General features: G+C 42.6%; 1 protein-coding gene across 9 annotated transcripts in view; it reads left to right on the top strand.

The window, feature by feature from the left end:
• Positions 1–15,367, top strand: part of LOC147011290 (cytochrome P450 4B1-like) — a 93,801-nt gene extending 78,434 nt beyond the window's left edge. For all 9 annotated transcript variants that reach the window (XM_085857375.1, XM_085857376.1, XM_085857374.1 and 6 more), the window contains one exon: positions 13,687–15,367. In XM_085857375.1, coding sequence (XP_085713501.1) covers positions 13,687–13,864 — 178 coding nt within the window. In that variant the 3' untranslated portion in view covers positions 13,865–15,367. The remainder of the gene's footprint in view (positions 1–13,686) is intronic.
• Positions 15,368–17,586: the final 2,219 nt, after the last annotated feature.

Raw genomic sequence — 17,586 nt, 5'->3', positions numbered from 1 at the left:
AGGAGAAACGGACACAGGGTCCATGGTCAGCTGGGTATGACTGGGTAAGGTGGGGACAGAAAGCAATGGGTTTGGGACACAAGATTTAGAAGTAAACACGGAGCTTAGGCATTCAGCCTTTTCACATGCAGTACCAGCTGTGTGGCTATTTGAGGTTAGGGAGGGATGGAGGAGGAATATGCACCAGAAACAGATTTGATTAGACGCCACCAGGGTTTGGAGGAGGGAGACAGGTTTGAGAGTTCAGACTTGAGATTGGAAAGATATTGTTTTCAGGCTCTCCTGAGGGTAGACACACACTTGTCCCGAGCTTTGCGGAAGGATCTAAGATTGCCTTCAGTTGGATTCGCCTTCCATGATGCAAAGGTAAGTTGTTTCAGGAAAACTGCCTCACCACAAGCTTTAGTGTACCATGGGCGGAAGGAAGGGTAGGACAACTGAAGACGAGATGGGATAAATCTGTGAGAGAGAGAGAGAGAGAGAGAGAAGAGAAGAGAAGAGAAGAGAAGAGAAGAGAAGAGAAGAGAAGAGAAGAGAAGAGAAGAGAAGAGAAGAGAAGAGAAGAGAAGAGAAGAGAAGAGAAGAGAAGAGAGATATTCTTTGAAAGAATTCCCAGGACAAGTTGATGTCAGAGGAAGTAGAGATGGAAGACCAGTCTCGAAATTTGATGGCTGCTTTAAGTCCGTGCATGTTGGCCTGATTGAAATTCCAGACTCAACGGTGCTGAGGTGATTCTCAGATCACAGCAGAGAGATGTTTACTTTGACAAGCACGTGGTCAGATGAACTGATTGGAGTGGAGGAAGAGCAGCAGATATTTTCAGGGAAATTGGTCAAAATCGGATCCAGAAGAGATGGCGCACCGTTGGTTGAGATCCGGGTCGGGAAGTTGACAATGAGTCACAGAAGTCCCAATGAGTCACAGAAGTCTTGCTGAAGTGCTATGGCAGGTGAGAGAGGTACCCACACCCAGCCAACTGGCATGATGACAATTGAAGTCACCACTTATGAAGAAGAGAGAGTTGGGATGAGAGGATAGAAGTTGGTCCATGTTTTTGGAGAGTTAATTACAGTCAGTAATGACTGTAAATGGAGTCATTACTGTTTGGTGAACTCTGCCCCCAGGACAATCCTCAGGTCTGTCATTCTGGAGGAGGGGGTAACAGTGGAGAGACTCGGGAGTGATGGACATCTTGAAGGAAGAAAGTTTCTGTTAAGCAGATTTATGTCTGATTTGTCAGTGGCAACCTGTATGGAAAGATCTGTCAAGTTTTAGTGAAGACCTCAGATGTTTGAGGTCCACACTGTTAAGGAAGAGGGAGGGGCGGAGGCTCTGGATGCAGGGGAGGGGAGGGTAGGACGAGGGAGGTGGGGGGGCGGAGGTAAGGAGAGATGTTGAAAGAGTGCGGATGATTGCAGAAGAGCTGGGGGAGAGAGCCGGATAAGGAGGACAAACGGCTCAGTGGTGATGGGTTGAGGTGCAGTGGGGAGTAATGAGAGAGTGGGCAGAGGGCAGTTGAGGATTGGAGGAGGTGGAGTGATGAGATGGAAGAGAGAGGGTGGGAGAAGGATCCAGCATTGTGGATGTGAGGAGGGGCAACTTTGGGAAGGGGGAGTGAGGGGGAAAATTGGAGGGAGAAGGGTGAGAGGGGAGATTTGAGGGAGACGGGTGAGAGGGGAGATTTGAGGGAGAAGGGTGAGAGGGGAGATTTGAGGGAGAAGGGTGAGGGGTGGGGAATTTTTGAGAGGTGAGAGGGAAGCACAGAGGGGGAAGAGTGTGAAGGTTGCTTTGAGACGTTGTGGAGACGATGAGAGCAGGCACGGCCAAGGTGCAGGAGGGCAATGAGAGAGGTGGGGAGAGGGGAGGAATGAGACTTGGTGGAGGTATGGTGAAGAAAGGAGCGGGCAGGGGGAGATACAATATTTGAGGGGTTGGGAAGAGGGGGAGGTGCGGTGAGGGAAAGGAAGGAGTATGTTTGTGGTGATGAGTGGTGTTCTGATTGAGAGAGTAAGATATCTGTTCAGTTAGAATGGAGCCCACAGATGTTGGAATACCACACAATTTGGGACAACAGAGGAGGAGCTGATACTGACGCAGAAGGCAGTGAAGAGGTGCCAAGAGCGGAGGTCGGATGAGGGGCAAGATGGGAGGGGTAAGGAGAGGAGATGACAGGTGAGGGGTTAGGAGGAGGTAGATTTAAGGAGGTGGGGTGAATTGGCACTCAATTTGGAAAAAAAGGACGATTGATGGAACACGAACATGTATTACAAACTGGGATTTAAATTTTTTTAAGTCAGAGATGTGATTAAAGACATTACGTGAAGGAGGCAATAAAGGAGAATGAAGAGAATGGAGAAAAGAAACGTTGTAACAGTGGGACGTTTTTGACACAGGATGAAGGAAAGGTCCAATTGAAAAAAGCCTTAAGAAGAGGACGAAGAAGAAGAAGAAGAAGAAGAAGAAGAAGAAGAAGAAGAAGAATAAGAAGAGTGAATTATGATACAACACCGAGAACCACACAGGTGAAAGAGGAAGTTGGAACATATTAAGAGACTTTTTATTATTTTTTTTATTTTTTGATGAAGATTACGTAAGATTCGCAAAAGGAAAGTTTGAAGAAAAATCGTGTTGGTGTTTGGTGAATTTGGATCGGCAAATATAGAAGGAAGCTGGTAGTTTGATGAAAGCAGTAAGGTAGTAAGGTACGGGACTAGCACTCAGAGAGTAGTTAATGCATGGAATGGTCTCCCTGGAAAGGTAGTAGAAACAGAAAAAGTAGATAAGTTTAAATTAGAATTAGATAGGTACCTGGAAGTTATGGAGATGGAGGGGTATGGGGATGTTGATAAGACTTTTAGGTAGTTTGAGTATTGATGGGTGATTGTGTGCAGAGTGCTGTTGGTGGGGGTCTTGTCAAGGCTGGTTGTATGGCTGATGTGTGTTTTTAACCAAGCCCATGGCCCCTCCCCTGAATGGAAGAAAAGGAATATATATATATATATATATATATATATATATATATATATATATATATATATATATATATATATATATATATATATATATATATATATATATATGTACTAGCGATACCGTGCACATACACAGGATAGCAGTACAACATAGCTGGTAGCAGACGACAGACCGTACACGGTGAATGACAAAAATACGCATTGTGCAAAATGCAAGTGGTACTATGGAACGCCAAGACTTCCCAAACATTGTCGGCATGTCCGCTAAGTGCCACAGCAATTTCATAGGGATCGTGTGACGGCGAGCCGAGTTTTTAGTGTGCAAGCTTGGTATTATAATAGAGATATGTGTGTACAAAAAAAAAAACGACAAAAAAATCTTTCATTAATTAAAAACTTTTTTTTTTGCATTTTCTTCCTTGGATCTTGTGTAGCTGGATCAGTGTGGTGTTCATGGAGGCATGATGGGCTGAATGGCCTCCACCTGTGTTGGATTTCCTTGTTATTCCTTGTTAAAGTAACAGGAAGAAGAAGAGTGGGTTGAGAAACGTGTGGTTATGGGAGGTGTCACTTGAGAGGTTTAAAGAATAAGGAATTTTTGTTTTTTTATGATTAGGTAAGTTTAGGTAAAGGAAAGGTTGAAGAAAAAAATCGTGAAGGTGTATGGTGAATGTGGATCGGCAGAAGAAGGGGGAATTGGAGTTGGTACAGGAAGTCACGTGGTTACGTGGGGAAAATGTGAGGGAAAAGGTATTTTTTTTGTATTTTTTTTCCATTTTAAGACATGAAACAGAGGGTATAGTTGAGAGGGATAGGAGGGTGGAGGGAAAAGTGGAGAAAATAAAAACTGATGGTAACGAGAAGGGCACTTGGGAGAGCACATACCTCTGCCACGCAATGCCTGATCCACGAGAACATATCTGGCCCAATACATTTTTGAAATATTATGCTCTGTATCGTTTTTGGGCCAATCTCTCAATGGTGAAGAATCAGTTTAAAAATTAAATAACTCTCGTATCCAGATTCGGATTCAGATCTTCACCAAAATCAAATCAATTTGTCCTTGCCACACACACGTGTCAAAGTTTTATCTGAATCCGTCCACAACTTTTTGAGATATCGTGTTATATATCGGTTTAGCCCTATCTCTCAAAGTTGAAGATCACTTAAAAACTTATCAGATTCGGAACCGGATTCAGATCTTCACCAAAATTGATTCAATTCTTCCTTGTCGCACACCCGTGTCCACCAAGTTTTGTTCGAATCCGACCACAACTTTTTGAGATATCGTGCTATATATCGGTTTTGCCCGATCTCTCAATTGTGAAGAATCACTTAAAAATTCTAGTAGCCGGATCCGGATCTTCACCAAAACCGAATCACTTTGTCCTCGTCACACACTGAACCGGTCCACAAAATTTCATCCGGATCCATCCATAACTTTTTGAGATATCCTGCACACAGGCAAACAGACAGAAAGGGGTGAAAACATAACCTCCTTCACCTTCAGTAATGGAGGTAATAAGGATAAAATAGAACAAACACTATCGTGCACACAAATGGGAAGAAGGGAAGGCCTCAAGGAAGCCCGATGTGAAAAGACCGACGAATACTCAAGAATTAGCACAAGTTTTAACACAAGACCGAAATAGAAACACACAGTAAACACAGACATAACAGAATGACAGTGAAAACGCAACAAAAACGACTGCAAAACTTATCTTTGAGAAAGTTGGCAGAGACCCTGAAGAAGAATCGCCACCTTCGCTCAAGAACCGGCTAGCATTGTCTTCAACTTGGAGTTGTTGCTCTTAGCGTTTGTGAGATCATTATTTGAGGGCAATTTTGATTGGAAATTCAAACTCTGGATGCCATTATGCCTTCGATGTTTACACCCAATCACACAAACGATGCAAGATGGCTCTCTGTTCACATTCAAGACATGAAGAACCTTCACAAAACACATCCAGCCATAGAAAGTGAGTTCCACTATGGACATTTTGTGGTTCACAAGACAGAGAATGTGTTTTCTGCCATTTTTACAGATCAGGCCCATGAACAGAATCATCAATGTATCAAAAGCGATGGAGGGACCATTGTTCTAACAAAATATACAGCTGCTTTGTGAAGGTGGACTGTGGGTGGTCCTGAAATCAATTGAGTTCTTCAAGAATTTGAAATGTCATTGCAGCATGTACAAAACAAGCAGGAAGATAATTCTCATCAAAAACAAAAGAGGGGAACTCAAACAGCATTTGCTAATGATGTCCTGTCCCAAGGTGATGTCATTGAAGAATGTGTGAACCCATTCCTGGAGGAGAGTTATGAACTGTTTGTTCCAACAACAAAGCAAATTGCAGACACTTTGGAAGTGGAGACTGAATAATATTCAACATCATGGCCGACAACAGTATGAAACGTTTATAAATGAAAGACTCATCAACAATGTTCCTCTTTCAACACCAAAAGGAAGAACAAAGTTCCATTGATGTCTGCTCCAAATGTAAATATAACATCTTCATTAAAGATGCATGTTGCTCGTCTCAAGAGTGACTGTAGCCTCTTCTCCCATCTCTACATCTCTTGCCAAACAAGGGATGGCAACTCAGATAAATTATTTTGACATAAGAATAAACCCTGTCCTCCATCAACATCTCATATCAGCATGCTGCATCCCTGCTCCAAGTCTGTTCTTCTCCGGTGTCCAAAAGAGGTGTCAGATCCCATGGACAGACGACCACTTGTTGATGTGACCATTCCAGTTGGTGCAGCAATTATAAACATGTTGAAGCCGGGGACTCAGAAGACATGTGCAAACTAGAACGGGCACTCATAGAGCGCATACCTTCGCTGCCACTACTTTTTTGTTCTTGGTATGAGTGTGGGGAACTGGTTTCATATGAATTGTCTTATGACACAAACCACATATCTATAATGTCATGACCCCCCCCCCCGACTTTCGAGGGCTACGGACTAAACAACAATGAACTCACGTCATTTTGGCGAGTCTTCACTCGCAAGCTCTGTGAATACGTTTCAACAAGAGAAGGTAATCTCGTTTGATGCTGGTTTCATGCAAATCGAATAAGAATTGACTGAGTTATGCCGAAAACCGCATATTTTTCAAGGGCGTGACCCCCCCCCCCGACATTTTACCCCAACCGGTGACATGTGTTATGACGTCATTGTGTCACAAGATTGGGCATTAAATTCTGAACATTTTGGTGCTGGGTTCATGTAAAGCGGACAAGAATTGACCGCGTTATGACAAAAACCGCATATTTTTCAAGGTCGTGACCCCCCTGACCTTTGACCCCTAACCGGTAACAAGAGTATGGGCGTCATTGTGTCGTATTGCATATCACAAGATGAGGCGTTGAATTCTGAACATTTTGGCGTTAGTTGCATGCAAATTGAATAAAAATTGACCGTGTTATCGTAAAAAGACGATTTTGACCTTTTCGTGACCTTGACCTTTGACCCGAACGATCCCAAAGTCTAATCGAATGCTTCCTGGCTAATAACCAATCATCCCACCAAATTTCATGCAATTCGGTTTAATACTTTTTGAGTTATGCGAATCACAAGATTACAAATAAATAAATAAATAAATAAATACACGCCGACCAAAACATAACCTTTCGCAGAATGTGAAGGTAAATATGCAGATTCGTATTTCTGCATTACTTGGAGAAGCAGCTGGAAACGACAAGCAGACTGGACACAATTTGGGATGAGTACAAAATGAGTCTGAAAGCAAATGCAAGGAAGAGAAGAGGATGTGGTAGAAGAAGACTGGTGGAAGCCAACTTACTTATTCCTCACAATTGGAAAGATTTTCTTTGAAGTGACCGAAACGAGAAAGAGCTGTTCAAATTCTTGGGAGAGAAATCCATCACCGCAGACACCAACAATGTAATCAGCAGCACCTTTGGTGATGAAGTTGTCTACAATCAAGAGGGCAATTTGTCTGCACTTGCACCATGTGATCAGGAAGAAGCTGACACATGGATGATGTTGTACATGTCAGATACTACCAACATGGGAAGTAAAAAATCCTTTTAAGGATTATGGATACTGATTTTGTGGTTTTGGCTGTTGCTACATCAAGTGCTCTCAATGTTGAGGAAGTATGAGTCACATTTGGTACTGCGAAACATTTCCATTATGAAAGCCATTCATGAAATTGTTGCAGCTCTGGGACCAGAGAAGGCTATATGTCTCCTTTTGTTCCACAGTCCCAATGGCTGTGACACCGTTTCATCACTCAACGGAATTGGGCAGAAGACAAAGGTATGGCAGGTGTGGAAGTCATTTGATGGCATCACAGAAACATTTCTTGCTCTTTCACGTGCTCCAATCATATCTCAGAAATGGATTTTGCATGACTTGAGAGATTTGTTATCCGATTGTATGATAGGACAAGTGACCTGGTGGGTGTCAATGATGCAAGGAAACACTTGTTTACTGCAAAAGGAAGAGCAACAGAAAACATCCCTTCCTCTTATGCAGCACTGCAGGAACATGGCAAAAGAGCTGTGAATCAAGGCGGACATGTTTGGGGATGGTGCATTATCGGCTAAAGCGTGAGTTTCCTCGTCCATTGAAATGGGGTTGGAGGATAGATTCATCTGAACAATGGGAGCCATTATGGACAACACTTCCAGTAGCATCCCAAAGTTGTCAAGAGTTTCTCAGATGTGGATGCCAGAAAGGGTTCAGAAACAAGTGCAAGTGTTAAGGCAGTGCTCAATTACACAGCACTCTGCAAGTGTGGGGGAGACTGTGGCAGCAGATAAGGTGGATCAACGGAGTTTTCACATTTTCAAGGGATCAGTGATGAGTGAATAATGTGTGCCACATGTACAATGATGACGTATGTGAAACTGATTGCAATCATATTGGATATCAGTTTGGTGATGTAGTTCCCAGACCACTACTACCGGTGTAATAAGAGCATGAAATGTACAAAGAATCGGTTGAATCAATGGTATACACAAAAACTTTAGTGTGCAGCCTTGTGGCTGCTGGTTGCATCATTAGTTCAGGACACGGCTATGCCACTAATGTAGTGCCCTGATTACCAGAACACCGTTGTTCACTTTACCAACCTCGGAAGGATGACAGGCTGAGTCAACCCCACCTGGTGTTAATTCAGTGGCCGACGGGCTTGAACTCAGGACCTTTGGATCCCAAGCCAGCCATCCTCACCACTAAGCCAACACCAGGCTTGTCAATCAATGATATAATTTTGAAAATTGGACATTTACATTTTTCGAAGTTGAATGCATTTGGCCACAATGTTAATTTTGCTATTTTCCCCACTGATGTTACAGGTCAGGTGAGCAAAATTCAACAATGCACTTGAAGTAACTCATTAGTTTTTCTTGATTGTGCGAATATTTGTAATAAAGCAAACACGTGAACTCTAGTAGCCAATCAGTTGCATCCTTCCAGAGAACCAATCAGCGCACGGGATGCCAAAAAGGCCAGTGACTCACGGGAGCTCGTCATCACGAAATGTTGGAAGCTCGCGCGTTTTTCTCATCCTTATTCACGAGTCACTCAACACGTCAGTATTTAAGTGATTTTTATTCGACATTACCAAGGCTATTGAGCGAAGGGGATTTCGTTTGTTTGGCGAAACAACCACGACGACAATGAACGAGTCTTTTCTCTGCTTGCCATCTTCGACGCCATTTTAAATCTGCAGCTGCTAAACACCAATAAGTCCTTCCTACTTCACCAACCGCTGGAGAGACGACGACGGAGTAATCATCAGCCGGACTTCATTGACAACACGTCATGTTATTTTAAATGTGAATGAGATTTCTTTTGTTCTGGTTGAAGCATCATCATCACAACCAGCACACTGAAAGGAATGATCACCACAATTGGTGACCCCAACGTGCTTAAGATCTGGCAAACTCGAGGTGATTTGACGTGAGTGATCCATAAGATATTCCGTCATGTCAAATTAAAGTCCTCCTTTCGTCGCACCTCCCATCACAGCTGTTAACTTGAAGTTACCTGCGTTTTGGGCAAACGACCCCACCAGATGGTTCGCTCAAGTTGATGCACGGTTTCTAACCCAAGGAATCACAGCACAGGAAACAAAATTTGCATATGTTGTGGCTTCTCTTCAGTCAGAGATAGCCCAAAAGGTGCGAGACATAATTATTGAGCCACCCATTTAAGGACCGTATGATTCCCTCAAGGCAGAGCTCGTTCGCCGCACATCCGCCTCAGAGAAAAAACACTTGCATCAACTTCTGATTTCGGAAGAGCTGAGGGATCGTAAGCCTTCTCAATTGTTATGAAGGATGCGACAATTTTTATGTGAGAATAACCAGGAGGATCTTGGGATCCTAGAGTCTTGATATGAGTTCGAGCCCTGTTTCCACTGAATTAACACCAAGGGGTTGACTCAGCCTGCCATCCTTCTGAGGTCGGCGAAATGAGTACGAGTATATTGGTAATCGGGGCACTGCATCAGCGGCATAACTGCGCCCTGAACCAATGATGCAACCAGCAGCCAAAAATGCAGCACATGATGGGAACCGGGAGGATAATGTACTCGAGCAGCTTTTTCTCCGACGATTGCCAATCAATGCTCAGCGTATCCTTGTTTCAACTCGTGATTCAATGAATGTGGAGCAACTCGCCGATATAGCTGATAAGATCATCAACGTCGCGACACCATGCACTTCCTCTATCAGTGCGGTCGCATCCCAGTTAGTCAATGATGTATCTGCACCAGTTACATCCGACATGCATTGACTTAAAACCCAAATGGACCAGCTAGCTGCCCAAGTGCAGGCGCTCACATGTCATCTTAAAGAAGAGCGTGTTCAAGGTTGGAAGCGTGGGAACCAGCAAGGGCAGAGGCGACAATCCCCTCGTCCTGGCATGGAGCAACATGCAGGGGGCGATTGTTGGTATCATTGGTGATTTGGGGAAAATGTACACAAGTGTGTTCAGCCTTGAAAATTCGCAAGCTGCCCTGCTTCGCAGTCGAGAAACACCACAACCAGGATTATTTGCAGTCAACATCAGTGCGCAAACTACGGAAGTTTATTGGCATGGTGATTTTCTACAGGAGATTGATCCCAAACTATGCAGACACCCTTCATGCACTAACTGACCTCCTCAGACCACATGGGAAGGAGCCAAAAAGACGTCTGGTTTGGTCCGATGAATGTGCTGCTGCTTTTACCACAGTGAAGTCTTCACTAGGAGAGGCCACAATGCTTGCCCAGCCCATACTAAGTCAGATGCACCACTATGTATCATGGTGGATGCATCAGATGTGGCAGTTGGTGGAGTATTTCAACAGTATGTGGAAGGGAAGTGGGAACCCATTTCCTTCTTTTCCAAAAGGTTGCAGCCAGCAGAGACAAGGTACACCACCTTTAGTCACGAGTTGTTGGCGGTTTATCTCACAATCCGCCATTTTGTCATGCACTTGAGGGTCGGTGGTTTTGTGTTTACACTAACCACAAGCCGTTAACACATGCTTTCCAGGCACAACATGATCGCTATTCACCAAGAGAGGTCTGACACCTTGACTATGTTTCTCAATTCACCACCGATATACGTAATGTGAGCGGTAAGGAGAATACTGTAACTGATGCTCTCTCATGGCTCAATATCAACACCCTCGACATGACCACCTCCATCGATTTCAACAGGCTTACCAGGATGCATCAGGGAGATGAGGAACATCAGCATCTCAGAGTCAGGTCCACATCGCTCAAGTTGAGCGAGGTACCTCTCCTTATCTCTGAAGGCACTATTGTTTGTGACGTATCCACTGGCACCTGGCACTTCTCGTCCGTATGCTCCTGTTGAGTTCAGACGGGCCGTATTTGATGCTCTGCACAATCTATCTCACCCTGGTATCAGGGCAACGCAGCACCTTGTGACTCAACGTTTTTTTCTGGTGTGCCATTAGCTGATGTGAGAAATCGGTCCAGAGCCTGTTTACAGTGTCGACGAGCAAAAATACATCGTCACACAGTAATACCATTAGGCACCTTTGTATCTCCTGACTTCCGTTTTGATAACGTGCACATTGATTTAGTCATTCCTTTTCCACCATCTGCCGAGAACACATATCTGCTGACATGCCTTGAGCATTTCACCAGGTGGCCAGAAGCCATTCCATTACCGACATATCGGCGGAGACCGTAACCAATACTTTTGTTTCCATTTGGGTTGCAATGTTTGGTGCCCCATCCATTATCACCACTGACAGAGGATGACTGCTTGAGTCCACAGTTTTCAAAATGCTGACCAAGTTACTTGGAAGCAAACACACCAGAACTACTTCTTACCACTCTGTTGCAAATGGGCTTGTTGAACCGTTCCATCGACAGCTTTAAATCCTTACTCAGAACACAAGTAGACCCACATCGCTGGATGGAAAACCGATCGGTAGTGCTTTTGGGCATTCATACCACGGTGAAAACCAACCTGGTTGCAGCGCTGCCGAGTTAGATTTTGGATCAACACTTCGCCTTCCTGGGCAATTTGTTGCTCTGACGAACATTTACACCGATTTGGACCCGAGCAATTATGTGGACAGACTGTGAAGGACAATAAGTGAGTTGCATTACATCCGCACCAGAGGTCAACAGAGTTCCACACATCTGCTCAAAGATCTTTCGTCTTGTACCCTTGTTTTTGTACGTGACGACACTGTCAGAGTTTCTCTGCAACCTCCCTACCAGAGCCTGTTCTGACTCATTTCCAGGAACGACAAGTACTTCATCCTTGATTTTAATGGGGAGTCTTAAACTATCAGTTTAGACAGACTCAAGGCTGCCTACATGCATAAGGAGTGTGATGCATCTCATCCTACTGCTATTGCAGAACAAACTCCAGCAACATCGACTCTCACTGTTCCTGAAAGCCCACACACAAAAGCACCGAGTTCAGCCAGATCGACATCTGAATCAGCCCCTTTGCCACCGCCAACTACATCAGACATGAGGAAAACTCATTCTGACAGACATGTCCATTGGCCTTAGAGATTTGTGCAAGTATTCAATTGGGGCCGACGTCGACGTCTACATCATTATCGATCGTCTCTCTTTAGTCATCGATCTTGGGGGTGGGGGGACCTAGTGTAGTGACTCATTAACTTTTCTTTACTCAGTAATTCATTAATTTTTCTTTATTGTGCGAATATTTGTAATAAAGCAAACACGTGAACTCTCGTAGCCAATCAGTTGCATCCTTGCAGAGAACCAATCAGCCCACGGGATGCCAAAAAGGCCAGTGACTCACGGGAGCTCGTCATCACGACATGTTGGAAGCTCGCGCGTTTTTCCTTGCAAGTTTTTCTCATCCTTATTCACGAGTCACTCAACACGTCAGTATTTAATCGTGATTTTTGTTCGACATTACCAAGGCTATTGAGCGAAGGAGATTTCGTTTGTTTGGCTAAACAACCACGACGACAACGAACGAGTCTTTTCTCTGCTTGCCATCTTCGACGCCATTTTAAAGCTGTAGTTACCAGACACCAATAAACCCTTCCCTCGTCACCAACCGCTGGAGAGACTACGACGAGTAATCATCAGCCGGACTTCATTGACAACACGTCATTTCATTTTAATTGTGAATGATTTCTTTTGTTCTGGTTTAAGCATCATCATCCTCACCATCGTACTGAAAGGAATAATCACCACAGTCTTAAAAGTTCATGCTTTGTTCATCAATATCATATGTATGTCATGTAATGAGTTCATGTGATTGATAATATTTATGATATAATCTGTATGCTGCAAAAACTTATTTCAAAAGTACAGCACCACTTTATTAAATTTACAATGGATTGTGTCCCTTCATGAGTGTCAGGTGAGCCAATTACAGGAAAGTGATGCTCAAAATAATACACTGTCATTTTACACAACTTTATTACGCAGCTATTTGTTTTTAGAATCAATTTGGACATGGGTAGTACGTTGTTTTGTGATGTTTTCTGGATCGTTGAATACCTTTCAATAGCATATGGTTAAATTAATGACTCCCTTTGGATAATCATCTTACTATAATTCACCGTCTGTCCGTCTGTCCGTCTGTCTGTTCCCAGAAACCGCAAAAACGGCTGAACCAATCGCAACCATTTTTTGGGTGTGTAATCCTGGGTCCTTTGGAGTAAAATATGCATAAATATAATAACATGACCCCCTTGACGGCTCCCGAAGGTAGCGGGTGCTTCTCGTCATTGAAATTAATTTTTTCAAGATTACTTAATATATGTATTTTCTTAGAATGGGTTTTCTACATTTCTACCAAATTTCATGCTTGTAACATGAAGTGCACAATTATTTCACTTCTCCACTGGATTACTGCAAGCCATGAAACAGTTGAGATTTTAAACAAAATCGATATATCAACCTTTTTCTTGAATCTAAACCCTGCCAGCGCTGGAATGATCCTCTCAGCTTTTCACCAAACCTTCACCACTGTGATGACATGATATTATAACAGAGCAATCAAATAACAACAGTGTTTTCAATGTGGCCTAACCACACTGCTTGCAGTGCCAGAACTGCCTGCTCTCATTTTCACTTATTTTTCCTTTGAAACATCTCCTGAGTCCACTTGATTTTATTGCTACCTGCTGCTGTGTGAGCCACTCAACTGTACTTCTCACAAGGTCGAAAGGGTGTGGAGGAAAATATGTTTGGTTTTTTTTTTCTAGAAACTGCATTGGACAGCAATTTGCAATGCTGGAAGTTCGGATTGCGCTCTTGCTTATCCTGACACGCTTTCGGATCACCCCGTCGGTCGAGCACCCGACACCGTGTCCCGTCCCACATGTGGTCCTGCGTTCCTTCACAGGTTTCCACCTGCACTTGTCCCCCATTGCTCAAGGTTAGGTACGATTGTGTTTTATGTCATTAACGTACTGTCTCCAATTCAATTTACATGTCTTATTCTCTGTATACGAGTCGAAATTCGCGAATGCGTTACAAAAGCATGACAGCCGGTCAGAAAAATCATATTCAAATAATTCTGCTCAATTATTCACTTCAGGAATCATTTGAAACCACATTTTTGGGTTTCACTCATTATAAACGCTTCCAGTCACTGGAAAACGAAGAAAATATAGAATGTTTGCCAAAAAAGTGGGGTTAACGTGCGTCAGGTTTGACCGAAATATGAGGGGATAAAATGCCGTTTTTCACATAATAGCAGAGATATCACGGCCATTACGGGCTTCTTCATCGCAAAACAATGACGTGTTGTTTGTGCAGTGCCACTAGGCACACGTCTATAGCGTCATCACTTCTGTTGTACCTCGTTCACGTGACCTGCAGACCACTTTCATGTGCGTAAGAAATTGACAGACCTGCATCATCAGTTTCATCGGACGTTGTTTTGCACGATCGGCCATCAATAGAGGCAATTCATGCAGATCGGTATACTACAATTACGATGTAATACATGTAATTGATATCTTTATTGCAATGCAGCTATATAGTAAAGCTTATCATCATTTATGCTCCCTCGTGAAACTTTGACGGACACATATTACGCACGTGAACCGAGGAAACATCGCTCCATATGAGCAATTCGTCGATCTTTCCGGCGAAACGTGTTGCAGAACAAAGGATTCTGAACATATTCTCTGGGGGAAAGGCGATTAATATTCCAATGGACTATGCGAGTACGGCTACTAGGGGTATGCAAATGCGTTCTACGCGGACGTCACAAAACTAGTGCATCGGAATCAACGTTTTTCGGAGCAAGATATGTAAAATCGGACAAACGATGAATTTCGATGCTGCATACTTTATTACGGATGTGTCCTACGATATGTAACTACGTAGTGGGAATAGAATATTCGACACTGGGCAAAGGTATCCAAAAAAAGAGGCAAAATTATAACGTACCGAATTCCATGAAGGCAATGTAATGCATTAGCAAATTTTGACTCGTATTTATCTCTTTGAAGATCATTTTCATTAATTGCTAACTCGGTGTGATCTCTTCCTTTTCATTAACATGGGACTCGTGATATCTGTTCCAATATTACCATGTGATTTGACAATAGCTTGAGATTCCACACATGAACATTCAATGAATTGTTGGCTTTGCCTTGTGCCATGTGATGGTGGTGGTGATGGTTTGAATGCAAGGGCGGTGTGCCAGAATAAACATTGGAATATCGAGTCCAAACCCATATGTCACTCATTATATTACCTTGTGTGGACAAGATCTGTCTTTTGGTGAAATTAGTGATTGAAACATTCCCACCAAAACCACTGGTTCATGATTCTGGAAACGCTAGTTCAAATCCCATGTATTATATGTACGTGTACATTGTTGATGAATGCCATTGTAATACGCATTAAAGGAGAACCATCTACAGATATCAATTCTGCATTCGATTTATGAACAACTCCGAAAGAGGTCAATATGAAAACTCATTTTTACCACAACACTTTCATCAAATTTCACTCCACTTTCATTGATTTTCACCAATACACAAACAAAGTAAAAATCAATGCACGAGTAAAATAAAAATTAATATGCAAACAAGAAAGCATCTGAAAATGCAAAGCCCGTCGCATCGACTTTGTATTCAGACTTCTTATTCTTCCATTTGCTAAACATGCCAAAAACAGCCAAAAAAAATACAAAAAAATTGACGATTTTAGGCAAACTTGACCTTTTGACCTCCAAAGCAACAGGCTTCAGTGACTCAATATGCAAACCCTGCTCAAATTTCAAGTCAATCAGATAAAAATTGACAATTTTATACAACCTTGACCTTTTCATCAAAAAAAAACACAAAAACAATCGGCATCTAGCTTTTGATTGGTGAACCAAATCAGTGACACAATATGCAAATTCTTAAAATGTCAGGTCAATCGGATGAAAATTGACGATTTTATGTGATGTTGACCTTTGACCTTTTGACCAAATTATTAATTTGTCTTCTCCATCGAACTAATAAATGAGGAAGTGTGTGTGTGTGTGTGTGTGTGTGTGTGTGTGTGTGTGTGTGTGTGTGTGTGTGTGTGTGTGTGTGTGTGTGTGTGTGTGTGTGTGTGTGTGTGTGTGTGTGTGTGTGTATCTTCCATAACTCCAAAACTATGAAACCTCGTGACCTGAATCTTTGCATGCATACAAAGGGAGTGCATGAATGAAAACTGGGTGTTTGGTTAAATTTAAACACCCCTTTTGAAGATAATTTATAGTAAAACCAGAAACAGCCTTACCTTTCATCAACCCGTGTTCAGCTTGCTCTGCTCGGGGGTCTCAATCGGCCATTTTGTCCACTCAGCTCAAAAATGCCTTACCTTGGAACAGGTCGGTTTCTGTACGATAAAGCTTCATTCCTACGAATTGCTGTATAGTTGCAAATCTTCATACTGTCGAAGCAGGTTTTCCAGCTACCTCAAAACAGTAAAAAAAAAAAAAAGAGTAAGTTTACAAGCAAGCCGTTCATTCGATAAAACAAAAAAACACTTCCATGCACAGGAAGGAAGGCCTTAACTCTCAATGATATTGCGAGTCGAAGACTTAAAACTTCCATAGAATCTTGAGTATATACAGTTTTTATCATGACATCAGATGGACTTTTGTGGACTTCAAATTTGCAACATAGAGAGGTTTTGGTTTGTTTTAGAGTGTTGTTTTCAGCCGTGGGGAGGGGGGAAATAGAAAAGAGCCATGTTTTTCCTTGCTGACTAAATGGTCACCAGACAATGGTTACCAAACAGATAAAGTTTTACAAGGTTGTTTTCGATTTGAACAGAGAAATGCGTAGTCTGCTCTTAACTAGCTTTCTCATTTATATACATTTATTAAATTCTTTTTCAAAGCACTAAACGAAGACAATTTTGTATTTTACATGATTATAAATTCAATTAATAATTCAGTTTCCACAATACCTATGAATCGCTGGATACATTCATACTGACGAATCGCTTATAAACGAATCGCTTTAAGTCTTCGAGTCCAGAGATGCCAGCGTTCATGCCTTTATTTGATTTCTGCACATGCAATATGCTTGAGAATCTCTTAACCTGAGCCAAATATCAAAATTTAAACTGCGGAATTGACCTTAGCCCAGTAGCGGATTAACACATGGGCACGCAGGGCCCGAGCTCAATGAGGGGCCTGAGCTCAATGAGGGCCCTGGGCTCAATGAGAGCCGTGGGGAAAAATACATTTGCTGTTAAAATGTTCTATACCAGGTCCACCACCAAAATATTGTTTCCATTTATGAGTTACTGTTTGGAGTGTTTCAAGGCTGGTTTCAGCTTTATACTATAGCAGGGTTTTCTGCGCTCAAACGCTGCATGACCATAGAGTCGTTTTGGAGGTACAAAACCAGACAATACATGATCAAACAATGATTATACAACAAGAATGACCACACAGTGTTCACAACCTGCAACAAATATCTTATAAAGGGAAATACATTTACTATGCTATTCAAGATTAACACGACACCTCTCATCCATGTCAACCTCCACCACGGTGAAATCAAAATGAGCTGATTCATCACACAGTCGTGGATTGTTTAACCCCAACATGGGGCCATTCAAAAATTACATGAAGCTAATTTTTTTAGTAATTTACATAA

Source organism: Eptatretus burgeri, chromosome 15 (genome assembly GCF_056783735.1).
Source record: "Eptatretus burgeri isolate ZD-2024b chromosome 15, Ebu_testis_v1, whole genome shotgun sequence".
Classification (NCBI taxonomy): Eukaryota; Metazoa; Chordata; class Myxini; order Myxiniformes; family Myxinidae; genus Eptatretus; species Eptatretus burgeri.
Note: the sequence above shows the minus strand (reverse complement) of the source record. Positions and strands in the feature narration are given on the sequence as shown.